General features: G+C 43.5%; 1 protein-coding gene across 7 annotated transcripts in view; it reads right to left on the reverse strand.

The window, feature by feature from the left end:
* Nucleotides 1-2,309: 2,309 nt before the first annotated feature.
* Nucleotides 2,310-15,614, reverse strand: part of LOC112464506 (fibroblast growth factor 18-like) — a 131,129-nt gene continuing 117,824 nt past the window's right edge. For all 7 annotated transcript variants that reach the window (XM_025031574.1, XM_025031565.1, XM_025031521.1 and 4 more), the window contains 2 exons: nucleotides 8,424-8,530; nucleotides 2,310-7,809 (listed from right to left, as the gene is read on the reverse strand). In XM_025031574.1, the coding sequence (XP_024887342.1) occupies nucleotides 7,360-7,809; nucleotides 8,424-8,530 (557 nt within the window). In that variant the 3' untranslated portion in view covers nucleotides 2,310-7,359. The remainder of the gene's footprint in view (nucleotides 7,810-8,423; nucleotides 8,531-15,614) is intronic.

Raw genomic sequence — 15,614 nt, forward strand, 5'->3', positions numbered from 1 at the left:
GATGCAATAATTTTATTTAAGTATTCAGAGAAATGACGCGGAACGCTCATTCCCGCCGCGACTAATAATGTATCAGGTTAAACGTGAATTTGCGTCGGTTAAATCGACTGGAAATAACCAATATTTCGAAGTCTAATGGACATTCAATGCGCGAAATAATTAAATGTATACGCGCGTCTAATTGCGAAGATACGTCCGAGAACCATGGCGGGGCATATCTGGTTCTCCCGTGAAGCCACTTACGAAATAGTACGAGATTACAGGTGGTAGCGAACGAGAAGGGAAAACGATCGCGCGATAGAATCTCCCTCTAATGAATCGCCGACTTAATATTCTCCCGGCGCGGCGGTACTCGATTTAACGAGGGCGGCATTGCTGCGGGGCCACAAAGCGCGCTCCTCCTGTGTATGCAGGTGAAGCAACGTCCGCGGGAAATAGACCGACCGACCGACCGCTCGATCCGGGACTGGTCCAGAGAATTGGAGGAACGCGCGGGAACCTGTCCGGCGCAGGCCGTTAGATAAGCAACAGCGCGATAAGATACGCTAATTGAGAGATCTTAATTGGAGGCCACGCTGGACCCTCTTTTCGCGCGCGGGCGCACGCCGTCGCGCCGCCACGCCGCGTTCGTGAATCCACGAACTGTTCAAGATATCTTTTCGTATCAGGAATGAATATTGTAAGATATTCCGGAACTATTGAAAAGATGATAAAAACTTATTTAATTCGAGATATTAATATTTTTTTTATAAGTATTATATTCCTGTGTGTGACAATGCACAATAATGTTAATAGTATATATTTAACAATATGATATCTATACTTACATCTAAAAAAAAGGCAATTTAAACACAAATAATTGTGCGTGGCATAAAGAATCAACTAAATGAATAAAATAATTGCCGCTTAGAAATTTTACTGTTAAATATTTAAAGATGAAATTTAAACCAATGCCTTGTTTGTTTTTTAAACTATCATGTGTGTCAAATTTTTTAAACACAAAATAGATATTATTTCCACTCCATTGGTTTAGTTTAATTAACGACATATTGAGTAAGAGCAGTGGCTACAGGAATAGTTAAAATTGACTCATATTGAGCATAATTTGACACTACGAATTTAACAGTGTGAGAAGTAACGACATATAGATTTCATATTAGATAATACAAATCTTATAATACGAGTCTTAAACGCCTCATTTATTTGTGCCGTTGACTGGTGCGCGCGTTTCGTGTGAAATTCCGGAGCACCAACCCGCCCGAACGAAAGCGGATTACGGGTATTATCCGGTAAGATAGAGTTTCCGATGGGGGAGCGCACGAAAGCCGCACGCCCGAAGAAGGTAATCTCGGGATCTAGATGCGGGAACTTATGCACCCTGAAACATTGTCAACCTACCTGGTGACGCGTGAATGTACGTTGACGTAGAGGGATCCGGGGAGAGAGTAAAGGCAGGAAAAGGGGTACGAATTCGGAAGAGAGAAGGATAGGGCGGGCACTTTGTGTGTAAGGATATAAGAAGGGTGCACAACTCAACGGTTTCGTCGGGCCGATTTCAAGTTAAACACTTGAATGGGAGATAGTTGAGATGTAGAGCGCGAGATTTATGGGAAATAGCTCGAGATTTTTTGAGCATCAGGCGAGTACGAGAGATTCACATCTTTTTTCTCTCTACATCTCTTCCTTCCTCTCTCTAAAGGAAACCCCGATTCTTTCTCAAGCCACCGCTGCAAATAGAACAACCTCTCTCGGCTCGGCCGTTGCCGCCATCATCGGAATGTGTTTGATTTTGACTTTCGGTCTCGAGAGACGGCTCAAGTGGACGGTTGAGTACATTGACAGCGTCACAAATCCATCGGCGGTAGAAATTCGGCGTTCCCTATGAAGTCGAGTCTGCTTCTTCACGGCGGATTCCCTTTTTCGAGAAGCCGCCATTTAAAAACTCTACCGCGAAAACATTTATCATGCTGTAACAGCAAATTTGGAAACATTTTTACACGATACATTATATTGTTATAGATAAATCGGAGAGAGAAATGAGAGCAATAATGTTATGAGTGCTATATAAGACATTAGACGTAGAACAAACCCGTCTCTCGTTCGTTTTTTTCCCCCTTTTTCTTTCTTTTCGCAAATGTTTCTGCAGTTTGCATAACTCGTTGGACTAAATCGTATGTCCGCTACTTTATCGCCTCTCGGAGACTGGTTTAGCTACCGTTCCTTCACGATCGTCGTTTTGCGCGCGGACTCTGCGATTATGGCCATTAGAGGGATAAGAGAAGTCGGTATGATAATAAATACGATGAATAGCAGTGTATGAGCGTGTATTTGACAGTGTTTTTCTTTCTCGTATGGCGGCACACATTATTAGAATTCGCAGTACATATGCGATTTAAGTTGGAATGTTATATTATTGCTAGTTGCTGCCGGACGTGCTATGCTCGTTCGTAATAGGTTGCTGCACATCGTAAACAGGGCGAGTGTGTGCGTGTGTACCTGTATGTATGTACGTGAGAGCGCGTGGGTGTATGTGTGTGTGTGTGCGTGTGTAGCTTTCGCGCTACAGCCGGGATGATTAACGTCGCGCAGCGCGAAGGCGCGATCGAAACCGATCTAATTTCCCGTCCCGCGAGTGCGACGGTCGTTGAACGTCGGCCAGTTACGAAAGTGGCTCCCGGTCCTTCTCGTAGAAAAATCTCAGTTCGGCTGTGATTGGCCGTCGTCCAAAGCGCGACGCACCTGCACAATAGCCCCCCCCCCCCCCCCCGATTCTCACCCTCTCTCGGAGTCATCCCATTCGGAAATGTGCACACGAGCACAGCACGGCCGAGGGTACATCGACACATCGATTTTAGTGGGTAAACGGGTGGGCCTCTATATTACAACGCGAATTACAGTGTAGAATATCATCATCGTCGTCGTTCGTTATACAACAATCATCGTAATAATTATTATCATCGTTTCATTGTTATCGATCGTCATCGGGTGTGCCTAAGACAAGTCGGTATTAAATATCTTACAATACACATCTTTCATATATTTTTATTTATATATATAATATTTATATTTTATCTTTCTTTTTTTATTTAGTATGTATACTATCTATCTATAGGAGAGGGGAAAGGGATAGTCAGATTCATCTCTTGTGTTCTATTCGTTTCATCTGCCGTTTTTTTTTTGTCTTCTGGTTCGTCGATGGTTGAGAAAGTAAAAAAAAGGAAGGGGGGAAGGGGGCTATAGGACGGGCGGTGATGGTCTCTGCTCGCAATCGAGTCACGCGGCGATGATAAGATGATCGCAACGTCATGTGACGCTAACGGAGTTTAAACGTACCGAACGAAAATTTCTCACCAATATAAAAATATACAAACTAGACGATATAACAAACAATCGACGAAATTTTCTTCGATCCCGAAAGTAATTTCCGAGTAATGGCTCGATTACGAGTAGTGTATTCGATGAGGTCGCGAGAGTGTGACGCGCTGGTCGGGAATCGCATGCGCGCTTTTCGTCTTCCTTTTTTTACACATAATACGTAGAACGACAGAGTCCAGTGACACATCTCGCTTTCGAGGAGACTCGCATACTCCATAAAAATTATTCTGTCATTTTTCCTCCGCATCGCGCCGTGAACGCCGGTGGTGATTCTTGCTACGTGACGCTATGCTTAGACATACAAAACGAGTTGGTTAATTTTCTTTTTCTTTAGAGGCGGAGTTACAATACTCATATTACAATACAATACATATACACGTTAGATTAGTTATCTGTTATTAAATTATAAGCGTCGGATTTTATGCCTTTCTCATGGTCATCTGCTGGCGTTTAATTTCTGTTTACACGCGACATCTTATCGTGCTTAGCTTGCACTCGCCACGTGCCGATAACGAATCACCGAAAGAAGTCAAATTTTACCGTAATTAAACGACGGTTTGCGGGGTAAAAAGAGATAAGAATTTTTTCGTAGATTATATAAAAAGATTCCAAAAAAAGAATGTCCAATTTGTGTGAAATGCGTTACAAGACTGAATTTTTGATTCGTCGTACGAAACGTGACGTTACTACGTGCACATTGCTCCCTACATTTTTTAACACACATACAAACATCATCCGTAGGAATAAGCTTTCTTATGCACTGCCACTCGTATGCAATTAAATTAATCAGGTATTGAGTATTTTCAGACTTCGCGTAAAAAGCGTGAATTTTAATAATTTAAACGAGTGAAGGGACGCGGCGTGAAGAAAATGTGTTCTCAAGTAAGTTTTAATTATTTAAAACGTTAATTAAAAATCTTAGAAATGGGCATGATTTGAATATTACTCTTTATTACAGCGATGAAGCGTGATGAAATATTAAACATAAATGTAACACACTATCTCTTTATGAAGGATTTGTAACGTTGAAAATGATTTTTTTTTAGAAAAAAGATATAAATAAGCTAAAACCCGATGAATTAATAATTAATGACATCGTATCGAATGGCCCGCAATTGTGACATGACGTTGCGCGAAATGATAATTAAGAAATGTGACTGATAGAGAGGGAAAGGGGATGGGGAAAAGGGTGAGCAATGAAAATGATGAAAAGAGAGCAGCGCATATCTTCATATACATATATATACGTACAAGGGTTTCTCGAAGGGTTTCTCGGACTTTTCGGCTTTCGTAGTACCTAAACGTGATTTCAATAAATAAGCTACCTAGGGAGCGATTTCTTTCTTTCTTTTTTGGAAAGGGGGAGGGGGGAGAGAGGGGAAAAAGGGGGATAGGCGCTTCTTACGTGGCGAGTCTACGAAAATGAACCGCTCCGGGGTGCCATATCCTTGTGCCTTGTGAAAAGTTAAAACGGCGAGAGGAGGTCGACACTCGAGCTCGGAAAAAATAGAAGCGAAAAATAAGATTGCACAAGACGTTCCCTCCTCGAGGAACTCGGCGCTCCCCTCGGTCGTTCCCTTCGTCGAATCGCCACCGCGTCATATATTCACGTACCTAGCCTAATAATACAGTCTGCGATAGCGTTCTAAGGATTAAGTTCATTAACGATAATGCATTATATTACACGCACTCACACGCGTTTCGGAGGCGAGAAATACGTATGCACGCGGAATGCATACAAGTACAATATATACCCTCGCGTACGCGGACACGCAGTTCTAACCGATCGCCGTCGTTCGAATGCACGAAAGAAGAGAGGTGTCTCAGGGTAAAGATTTCACGTGAAATATATTGTTTTAAAAAAATATTGCCGTCAAATTTCGTCGATGTCATCTTGTATTTGAGAGATAGAGGAACACAGACGAGCACTTGGAAAGAGTACAAAAATGAAAAACTACATTTTTATTCACTTGAAAAAGTATAGAAAAAATACTCTTTATCTCCGCGTCTCTGGGCATCTCCGTAAGTATCCTCTCAAAAATTACATGTACAGCTCTTTTGCTGTATCGTTAGCGTAGAGAGCTCTTCTATAAATACAAAAGTAATTTGCCTTTCTTTTTTTTTCTTTGTTTAAATATATGGCACTTCCAGCCTTGTTTATATCAAGCCTTCAAATGTCCCGCATCTGAAACATTTTGTTCCTCCTATTTCAAAGTCACACAACGACATCGTATATTAATTTTCAAAGACACCGAATATACGATCCCCGATACACGATCTGATCGGCGCAAACCGGAGAATTGTGAATTATCAAAGAAAAATCCCACCGAAGGACTTGTCGTCGGTTGTCGGACTCGGCACGTTCGTTAATCGATCGCGCCGCGCGAGTTTGTGCGTCGGCGGCGCGGTAAGGCCTGCGTGTACATCGCGAGCACGCACGTACGCACGCAGGCAGGCACGCACACATTATTCATACACGCGGGCAGGCAGGCACGCACGCACGCACGCACGCTACGTTAGGCGGCGTAATTAGCACAGCGAGCGAGAGAGTCTTGCGCGGCGTGAGCTCTAACTGCGCAGGCGAGCGTAAGAGCAGGCGACGGTACGAGCGTACGAGCGACGTGACAAATATTTCCTCGCTGGACCAGCGCCGACAGCGTTCCCGCTTTATAATTCGTCGAGGAACGAAATTCTGACGATTGTATATTGATCGTGATTTTCGTTGCCGATACGTTACGACCTGGTAACGCGTCATTTTGTTACCGAAAAGCGCTTGATCGAATCGACTGGATGAATATTAGACGCTTGTTTGTGTATAACACAAACAAATTTGTCAATTTATTGCGTTTATTTTTATTGCTAAAATACGATATTGCATTGAGATTTCATCGTAGGAACAAGCAAGAGACATTTTTTCTAAAATATGCCTGATGATGCACCTTGATTGAATTTTGTATATAAACATTGTTTAAGTGAATTATATTAATATCTCGAAATTGCACTAGTAATTTTGTATTTCGCGATATATCCGAAAGACGGATGATTTCTGTCGAGCAAATTGGGAAACACGTGTCCATCGACGTGCGCCGTCCGCGCGTCTCTTTGCGCTATCATCGCGGGCCGGTGACCGCACTCGAAGCACAGTAGCCGTTCGGTTACGCTACGATTTCTACGCGATGTGAATTCCTTTCTGTTCGCGTCGCCACACGATCGACCGGGCGATAACAGGCCTGGAATGAATTTACATGGCCGGCGCGGTACCGCACGTTTACCGCGACGCACGGCATCGAAAAAAAGGTGTTTTCTCTACTAATTGGCCACGCTTCGTCACGAGACTAAGAGAAAAGAAAATAGATACAGATAGATAGAGAGTAAAAAAGAGACAGAAAGAGAGAGATAGATAGAGATAACGAGAGCGATTCGTCGCGCGCGAATTAAAAGCCACGAGGAATCAATTAACGATTAGAAAGAAAACGCTCTTATACGTTACGAGGTACATACTTGCCTGAAGGGGGTCAGTCGGGGCAAGTGTAAATCGAACTTAACCACGTGAAATTGAGATAGCTTCGTTCGCGGCGGAAGTCCTCCGCCGATCTGGACGCTAAATCTCGACGACGGCACCCGTCTCCGCCGGCGGGAACGTTTGCTTCGGCTCCCGATGCGGGCGGAAACGGAAACTAAACGGGCGCAGCTTTAAGGCGCGCGCGCGCGCGCGCGCGCGTGTGGTGTGTGTGTTCGTGTGTGTATGTGTGTGTGTGTGAGTGGTGGTGCTCGGAACGAGCCGCGCCCGCGCTCTTGATTCGCCGACCGATCGAACGAATACGTGGTGCTTCGAGTCGCGAACACATGAGGCGCCGACATTTAAAGTGGGCTCCTGAACATCCCGACCGTGCGAATCCACCAGCGTATTTGGCAGTTCTGATCTCTCAGGTTTTCTCACGGGGTACGGAGGAGGCAGTCTTGATCGGCGAGCTCGCACGCGGCTCAATACTTGCTGGCCTCGACGAGGAGGCGGCTCTCGTGCCGTCTCCGGGGTCCCGAGTCCCCGCCGCCGTCCTGCCGCATCTTCCAGCGATTCGAGTGCCGATGGCGATGCGTGGACGTGTGGACGTGCTCCCTCGCGCTGTCGGCCTGCAACAGGGAGTTCTTCGTGGCCCTCATCACCGGCGACGGTTTCCTCGAGACGACGTACGGCTCCCGCGGCTCCATGCCGCCCATCTCCGCGTTCACCAGACTATTGTGGTGGTTTATGTCCGCGTGAGGGTTATACTTGATGAAGTTGAAGCACTCCTGCCTGCCGTGGGGATTCTTCATCGGCTTGCCGAACTTGTTGAAGCCGATGTAACGCGTCCCGTCGACGGCGCTCCTGTACCTCAGATAGGAGCCGTTGTATACCTCGTAAAACTGGCACATCGGTCCCTTCTGTTTCTTCGGCTGCAAATAAATAGTCCACGGTTCACGATATACCATCCCGCTATTTCGACATTAACCCTTTGCAGCCCGAAATAATATCACAAATGGATTGAATATTTCGTTTTTTTTTTTAACATTAGCAATTAAATATTTTGTTGACAAAATGCACAATTACTGTAAATATTACAATGCAAGATATATAAGACTGCAAAAGATTAAAAATGTCCATACAAATCTTGTGACTATTACATGATTGAATAACGTTTTTTTTTTTTTAGAAATCGCAATCTTAGTAAATTGCTTGAAATACGAAATTCTAAATATGGAAATTGTGCGTAATTTCCAAATATAAAAATAATTAATAATGAAAAAGTACTCTAGATTTTAGCAAACTGGGTGGTACTTAACGTACGATGTATTAAGTAAAATTGAAGCTTGTAATGCACATTCTAAACGTTGCAGCCTTAAATCATCAAACTACTAATAATCCAATTTGTAAATTACAGTCCCGCGCGTAGGTGATGAATAGAAATTTACGGACAATACAATACGAGGCGTTTACCGGCGCGTGTAAATCTACCCGAGCTCACTTAAGATGATGAAACATGTCTACTAATTGGTAGGCGAGTAATTACCAGGCCGACGAGTTTCCACCGCTTATTGAAGCAAATGTATCGTTGGCTCTTCTCCGCAAAGATGTACAGCTTCCTACTGAAATCTTCCGATTGTGTGGTGAGCATCTCTATAACATAAAAAGAAACGGAAACCTCATTGTGCGTTTGAACTATCATAATAATACAGCCATCAATTATATTACACAAAGATAAGATTACTCTTATCAGTAAAATGTAGCAAACGGTTTTATAAAACCATTTCTAAAATTATTCCTTTCCGAGAAAGAGGAAGTAGTTGCAACTTCGCGTAAAATAATATGCATTGTGGATGCAAGAGAATAACGTCGGAAGAACGTCGGAGGGAGACCTCGAGAAACTCTCGCAGTTTCTACCAACGCGGAGCTTCGATCCCGGAGGACAGGCGACAGGATGCACAAAGCGAACCGTTTTGTGCTTCGGTATGCGCGCTGGCATATTTCCGAGAAGAGACCTCGTCGAGGTTTATGGCGCGAGTTGTACCTACAACGACGCTCGGGCCCCTCTCTACCAGGCGCTCTCTTCGGCACCGGCAGAAAAGAAGAAAAGACTCGGCTAAGCCTACCGCCGAGGCTAGTTGGTGCTAATGAAGGAGGCACAGACCGTCCGGTGTATGCTTTGCCACTTAGCGGATCCTGTCGTGCCTCGACCCCGAAGTGCACGTTGCACCGTGCAGCCGGTGCAGCGCCGTCTCTCTATCTTCCTCCTTCTGTCTCTCCGTTTCCCTTTATTCTTCCTACTCCGGTGTTACGAAATTTCGTCGAGCGAGAAGCAGGCACCCTTTGTCCGTCGAATGGGAAAAAAAAGGGACCGACCAGGTACAGGTGCGCGCGCGCGACGGACGTCTCTTTTCTTTTTCTCTTTATTTCTGAGGCGAGAAATATCTACCGATGTGCTCGTTGCTGTAACGCATTAGCAGAACTGGGTCAGAAGCGCGATATGTTAAGTTAAAATATCATTAACTTCAAGTTTACATTAAGTCCTCCTTTTTCATTCCCTCCATTTACGAAAGGAAAGATGTTAATGATGCAATAATCTTATATCCTTTATTTCGTGTGTAACATAAATTTGCCATTTTATAACTATCTTTGAAACCGTTCATTCGCGTCGGTCACATTAAAATAAAAAATAGTTCATAATGTTTAAGAAACCGTTTTGCTTCGACATATGGTACGAACCATAATGAGAAAAGGATCGAAAGGCAAAAGTTTTGTCCTCTCGCTGATAGGTTTGTCTAGAGCCGATCGCAATGTTTCTCGGAAACTTTGTGACGGAAGGCGCAATCTTAAGACCGAGTGTTTGCCCATGGGTTAGTAGTGCGGCATGAGTTCCAGTAGTATAGAGAAAATAAAGGAGGCGAGTCTGCAGGGTGGCCCATTTGCCGTGGAGCCTCGTTAAATTCAAGTGGTTCTCGTCGGATTCCCTTCCAACATCGAAATCAAGAATGTCCCCGAACTGCCTCGTAAAGCCCTTCTTCAGCTCCGTCTAATTCTTCCTCTCTCTCTCTCCCTCTTCCTCCGTTCTCCTACTTGCACCTCTTTCCCTTGTCGCCTTCCACGGGTCTTCGCAGACGAAAAAAAAAGTGAGAAGCAGAGAACTTAATCTGAAACTGCTATCTCACTAGCCTATGGTGTGCAGTCTGCGCCAATTAATTGCGCCACTTACGCTAATTAATTGGATTTAGCTCGCAATGGGATGTCGATTCCGATAGTATCATTAAAGGGAAACCATTGTTTTTATCTATCATTTGACTCGACAGAGTCCCTGTGAGAAATACCTACATGATTACGCTCCCTTTAACGTGACGATCGATAGATTTTATGAATACTGATGTACTAATTTGTAAATAGTAATTGAGAGATACATTTCAAGAGCACTTGTAATTGAATAATTAGTCATAAATTACGCAATCACTTTGCAATTTAAATAAGCGACAAGTGCACAACAAAGTAAACAGCGTTTCTCGAATAGTATTATCTTGTATAAAAACAACTGGACTAGATCACAAAACTTCATCATAAAATTTTTTATATATTTTGCTATTCGACAAAAAAATTGTATAAAAGCTCAATTAATAAATCTTTAACAACAAAAGATTATAAATCACTTTTTCAAGCAATCCATCAATTACATGATACAGATGCTGCACTTAATAATTTTAATGCATCAGATATTTGATCAGAAAATTGTAATCTCTCCAGCCGATCAGTTGCGATCAATCAATCGGTAATTAATTGGCAAAAATAAAACCTCGAAATTATTTTTATCATCATCATGAAAACAAATATGATTTTATACAAATACCGATAAAGTTGATAACAGACGTCAACAACTTCGTTTTTTTGAGAATCAGCTAACCGTGGACAGTTTGTCGATTAATAAACGGTAAAATGTTTCACGAAGCGGTTGGTGTTATGATGAAAACCAGTTTGAAACAAAAACAAACACACAAACATATAGCTGCGCTATCTTAATACAAACTTTATCAGAAATATTGAGGGAGTTGTACGGGATATGGAAATTTGAGCGTAGCGAAACTAGCGTATCGATAATGAGACACTGAATGTGCGTTACATGATAATATAAGTATCGCAGTGGTCTCGCAAATAAGTCAGAAACTATCGAGCACGGAGTCGATGGTCCCTTCCTTCCGGTTTGTGACACCGGAATTTTAAGTATGCGCCGCGCAATATCTGCGGTACACACAATGGCGGAAAAAGATACGATGATAACAACCCGAGCGATGTTACCCGCGCGTTTCACAAAGTCCTCTATACGTGTTTGTTCGCTCCAGTTACCCATTACCGAACTTTCACATTTCCGGTACCTCGTCGCCGTCGACATCGTCGGCGACCGAAGCAATCGCGGCGAAACTCCGTCCGTCGCTCCGTCTCGAAGCGATGGTTATCGTTATCAAAGAAAGGAAGTGAGGCCGGCGCGCCATTTCGAGTGCTGACGCGTTTGTTAGTAAGTTGCCAGACGCGCGGAGTTTCGAGACAGCCGTCTCTACGGCGCGTTGATTTCAATCTTCCATTTGACGGATCTCCTCGGACGATGAATCTCCCCCCACCCCCCTCCGAGTGCTAGAGCGTGTGCCGGACGCAATAAGCATCTTGATATCAAGGGAAATACTTCGTGAAATCGAGGAAACGTTTCTGTGATGAAATATAATAAAGTACTCGTCAAAACAAATTATTCTGCACGATTCTGCGAGTTTTCAAACTCTATGACTGAATTAAGAAGATAAAAAGTGAAGAAAAAGATAAAAGATAAAAGATAAAAAGATAAAAAGACAAGAAGAAGAAATTAAAAGTGCAATTACAAAGCAAAATTATTTTTATAACAAATATTATTTGCAATATACAAAATTCTGGAGCTTTACACGTAAGAAGTATTCCGATGCCTATCCGCAATCGATCGATTCGGCAAGATGTAATATATCTTGCCGAAAAAAGGTGCGACATCGGAATTTATTCATGACGCACTCGCGCAAGCTCGGCGGCGCGTATGAGGATGAAGAGAAGAAGCCACTAAATTTTTCGCTTCAAACCTCTGTCTTCTCTCCCTCAACTTCCCCCTACCCCTGGCCCATCGGCACGTCGCCCTCGCTCTGGTTCCCTCTGATCGGAGCCGCCGCGAGATTAGAGGCTGCCAAATGAATTAAAAGCCAATTTTAATCAAAAGCGGGCACCGGCTTTTAGGCACGATTACTCCGGATAATAACTGGTAGGATGGGCCTGCGCGTAAGAGGAAAAGAGCAAGGTAGAGGGAGAGAAGAATGGATCCCATATATTACTTCTACGTGCTCCTCGCGATATAGGAACCAATTCGCCGCTCGTTACAGGTTCGCAACTACCCGCATTTTTCTATCGCGCGTCGAAGCCAACTACTTAAACGGTTTTATCTCGCGATCGAGCCTCGCAATGCAACCTGAAAAAATTTATCAGACTTAGGGATATTCGCCTAGCTTGGAGAAACGGAGAAAAGGAAATTACACGCGATTACCATCGCGGCAAGAAGCATCGATATGGCCATTAACTGTTGATGTAATGCCGGCCTTGGTACAAAGGTGAGACGACGCGTCGGGCCGAGAACCACTGGGGCGCTACAATTTCGCGGCGTCGGCGTTATGAAAGCTATAATACAACGCGCGAGGGAGAGATGGCCGGGTACCGACCGTGTAAAGCGCAAGAAAAAGTCAAAAGGGAAAGGCAAGAAAGAACACGGCGTATAGACGCGCAGCTCTCTCTCTCTCGTTATGAGCGCGCGCGGTATAATAGCGAACCTGTCATTAACACCTAAACGCACGATTGGCCGATGCGCGAGGATGCGTCCTCTCCTCGACGATGCACAGTAGACGAGCATCGGTGCATCAAGACGGACCAGGAATGCAACGTGAGGTATTACGGGATGGATCAAAGGTGCGACAGGTGAAGGTCTGGTTTATCGGGCTGACGCGGTAATCACAGCCCACCGCGACTCGAATAATTAAATTCCAGTCCGGGCGATCGCGGTGCTGCTGCCGGCGCAACCGATTTCCCCGCTCGTAATACGCCCCGTTCAAATCTCTATCGCTTTCCCCCCCTTTCCGTCGTGTCGAAATTCGCGCGGGTGTCAGTCCGAAGGACACCCAATTCCGGGACATCAAACGTCAGACGCTTCGCGAGGTGTTTGGGGGATCATTTAAGCGCGGTAAGTATGTCGCGTCACGGTAATTATAAGTATAGCGTGTCATGTCGATCGCATCTGTGTTTGCTCTCGGCGTACGAGTAACGAAAAGTCGATAATTATTATTTACCTTGATTGTGGATAATAGTTATTATCGTGTTATTAACTGACGCGCACTTGAATTATGACTTATCATTCCGGATTGGCTTAGTTCCCTCTCGTTCAACATTCCCGTGTCTTCTTGTATACTTCTAATATTATTCTACTTAAATCACAATTTAATATATTAATTACATCATATTAATGCAATGATTTAATTAATAGATGCGTTAAACGTTAAAAAAATAATACTTTATTATTACGTAATTCTTTTAATTATTTACTAGTACCGATATGTGAACGGAAAATCACTATTGTGCATGAGATGGCATGCCTCCGTACGTTGTACGATTTTAATTTTGTTTAATAAATTAATGGAATTTTGACAATATGATAATTTATCTGATATTTAATAGAAAACAGATATCAGCTGGTATTCAACAACAATTCGTTGCGCGACAACGGAGCTTCAGAAGACTTCAGACTTCCAAAGATCTGTCATGGCGCATTCTTCCTCGAAGTCTGGTACATGGCTCCTCAAGGACTCTCTCACAGTGTCTCAATCCCCCCGTGCAGCAGCACACGCCGCGCCGTTCCAAGTCGCAAGAGGGGCTTGAGTAATCGCTGGTCAGGAGAGGCTCGTTGTCGGCAGTTGAGTGCCGTGAGAGGTGAGAGAGCAGAGTAACAGAGGGAAAAGGTGGAGGCAAAAAAAAGCAAGAAGGTAGGAGGAGGCAAGAGGGGGCAAGAGATGGAGGAGGAGAAGGAGGAGGAGGAGGAGGAGGTACGCAAAGGTGATGGATCTCGGGGAGGTGCAGACGCGACGCGCAGCGTGCGGCGCGAAAACTGGCTCCTCTGTTTGCACAAGCGAGCGCCTTCTTCCCTCCTTCCGAACCTTCCTTTCGTCCCCTACCTCGCCGGCAATCGTCTCAAGAGGAACCGCCTCGTACTCGCGCCGCGTGTAGGGCGGACAGCCCGTTCGCTCGTTTCGTCCGAGATATCACGCGCAAAGTTTTCGCGGACTCGCGAAATTGCGAGAACAACCGCTGCGGGAGGAGCATTTTGGCAGTGAGGGAAATCGTATGGAAGTTAATGAAACTTAAACTATGATACAGAGTTTCCTAGTATATTAGCGGCTCTTTACAAAATCTCGTACTGGCAAAATTTGACAATAGAACCATATTGCGCTGCGTGAAATAAAGAAAGAATTCATACGCGAATTAAATTCGTTTTATTGCACAAATATGTGTGAAAAATAAGTGATATATATAAAGTTAAAGAGCTCTCAGTTTTCAATTCTTCAGATATTAATAACTTCAGACTCCAAAATCTCATTAGCCACCTCCGTTTGAAAAGAGTCGACTTTGGACTGTTATTAGGGTCATCGGCAAATTAACGTGAACGAGCGAGTTGTGCGAGACAAACAAGAGAGAGGCGTTTATTCATCATAATTCTGTGTCAGCGATTTGCGCGGTTTAACCGGACATTAACCAGGGATACAAATGTTTAACAAACGTTTAATAAATACATCATCAACATCATAACATCCTGTTCATAAACAAGCGTTGCTTTCATGGCGGATTTATGTGTAAAGAGATAAAATACAGGTGGAAGATAAGCGAGCACTTATGTAAATGTCCCGTATATTTTATTGAATATCTCCTTTCAACCTTTCGAAAAATAAGGATAAATTCTTTTATTTCTGAACAATCCGCTCGTAAAACCGATTCCAATAAATAGAAATTCGGGCGAGATACATTCCGTGCACGATAAAGCAAACGACGAGAGTGTCTAGCCGAAAACAATCAAGACGGGATAAAAGTACGTCGTAATTCATCGAGACTCCTCAGTGGCCGTCTTCTTTTACTCCTTTTATTTCTTCTACGATATTTGTGCGTCCGACGCACTGTTCGCGGAAATAGGACTGCAATTATTAGTTCGTAAAAATGGAAATTCATCCCGGAAGACCCCGCCGTAGAGACATTCGATAGCGAAAACGAGAGAGATAAGGTTCCTGACCTACCGAGGTCGATCGATAAGAATCACAATAAATTAAATTCTTTACTGCATCGTACCCGGATAAAAATCCTTTTCTTGTGGGCAAAACTGTCTATCGAAATGATAAAGAAATGCTAACTCGATTCGATTAACATATTTAATTATCTTATTCCAGATAGTCTTATTATACTACGAGTACCATAGTATCTCTTTCACTTTAGAGATAATTAGTATGCAAATCATATGTCAAACATATAGAGCATTTAATAATCAATTGACAATATAATTAATAAATTTTGTATTATCTTAAGCTAAGTATTCGCAAGTTTCACAGCTGTGATAAGAGAAATCTTTCGGAAAGAGAAATTTATTTTAATGATTTAATCACATTTCAAGAAAGCATCTTTTTATTAT

The sequence above is a fragment of the Temnothorax curvispinosus genome, unplaced genomic scaffold, assembly GCF_003070985.1.
Source record: "Temnothorax curvispinosus isolate PA1 unplaced genomic scaffold, ASM307098v1 QBEX01001498.1, whole genome shotgun sequence".
NCBI lineage: Eukaryota > Metazoa > Arthropoda > Insecta > Hymenoptera > Formicidae > Temnothorax > Temnothorax curvispinosus.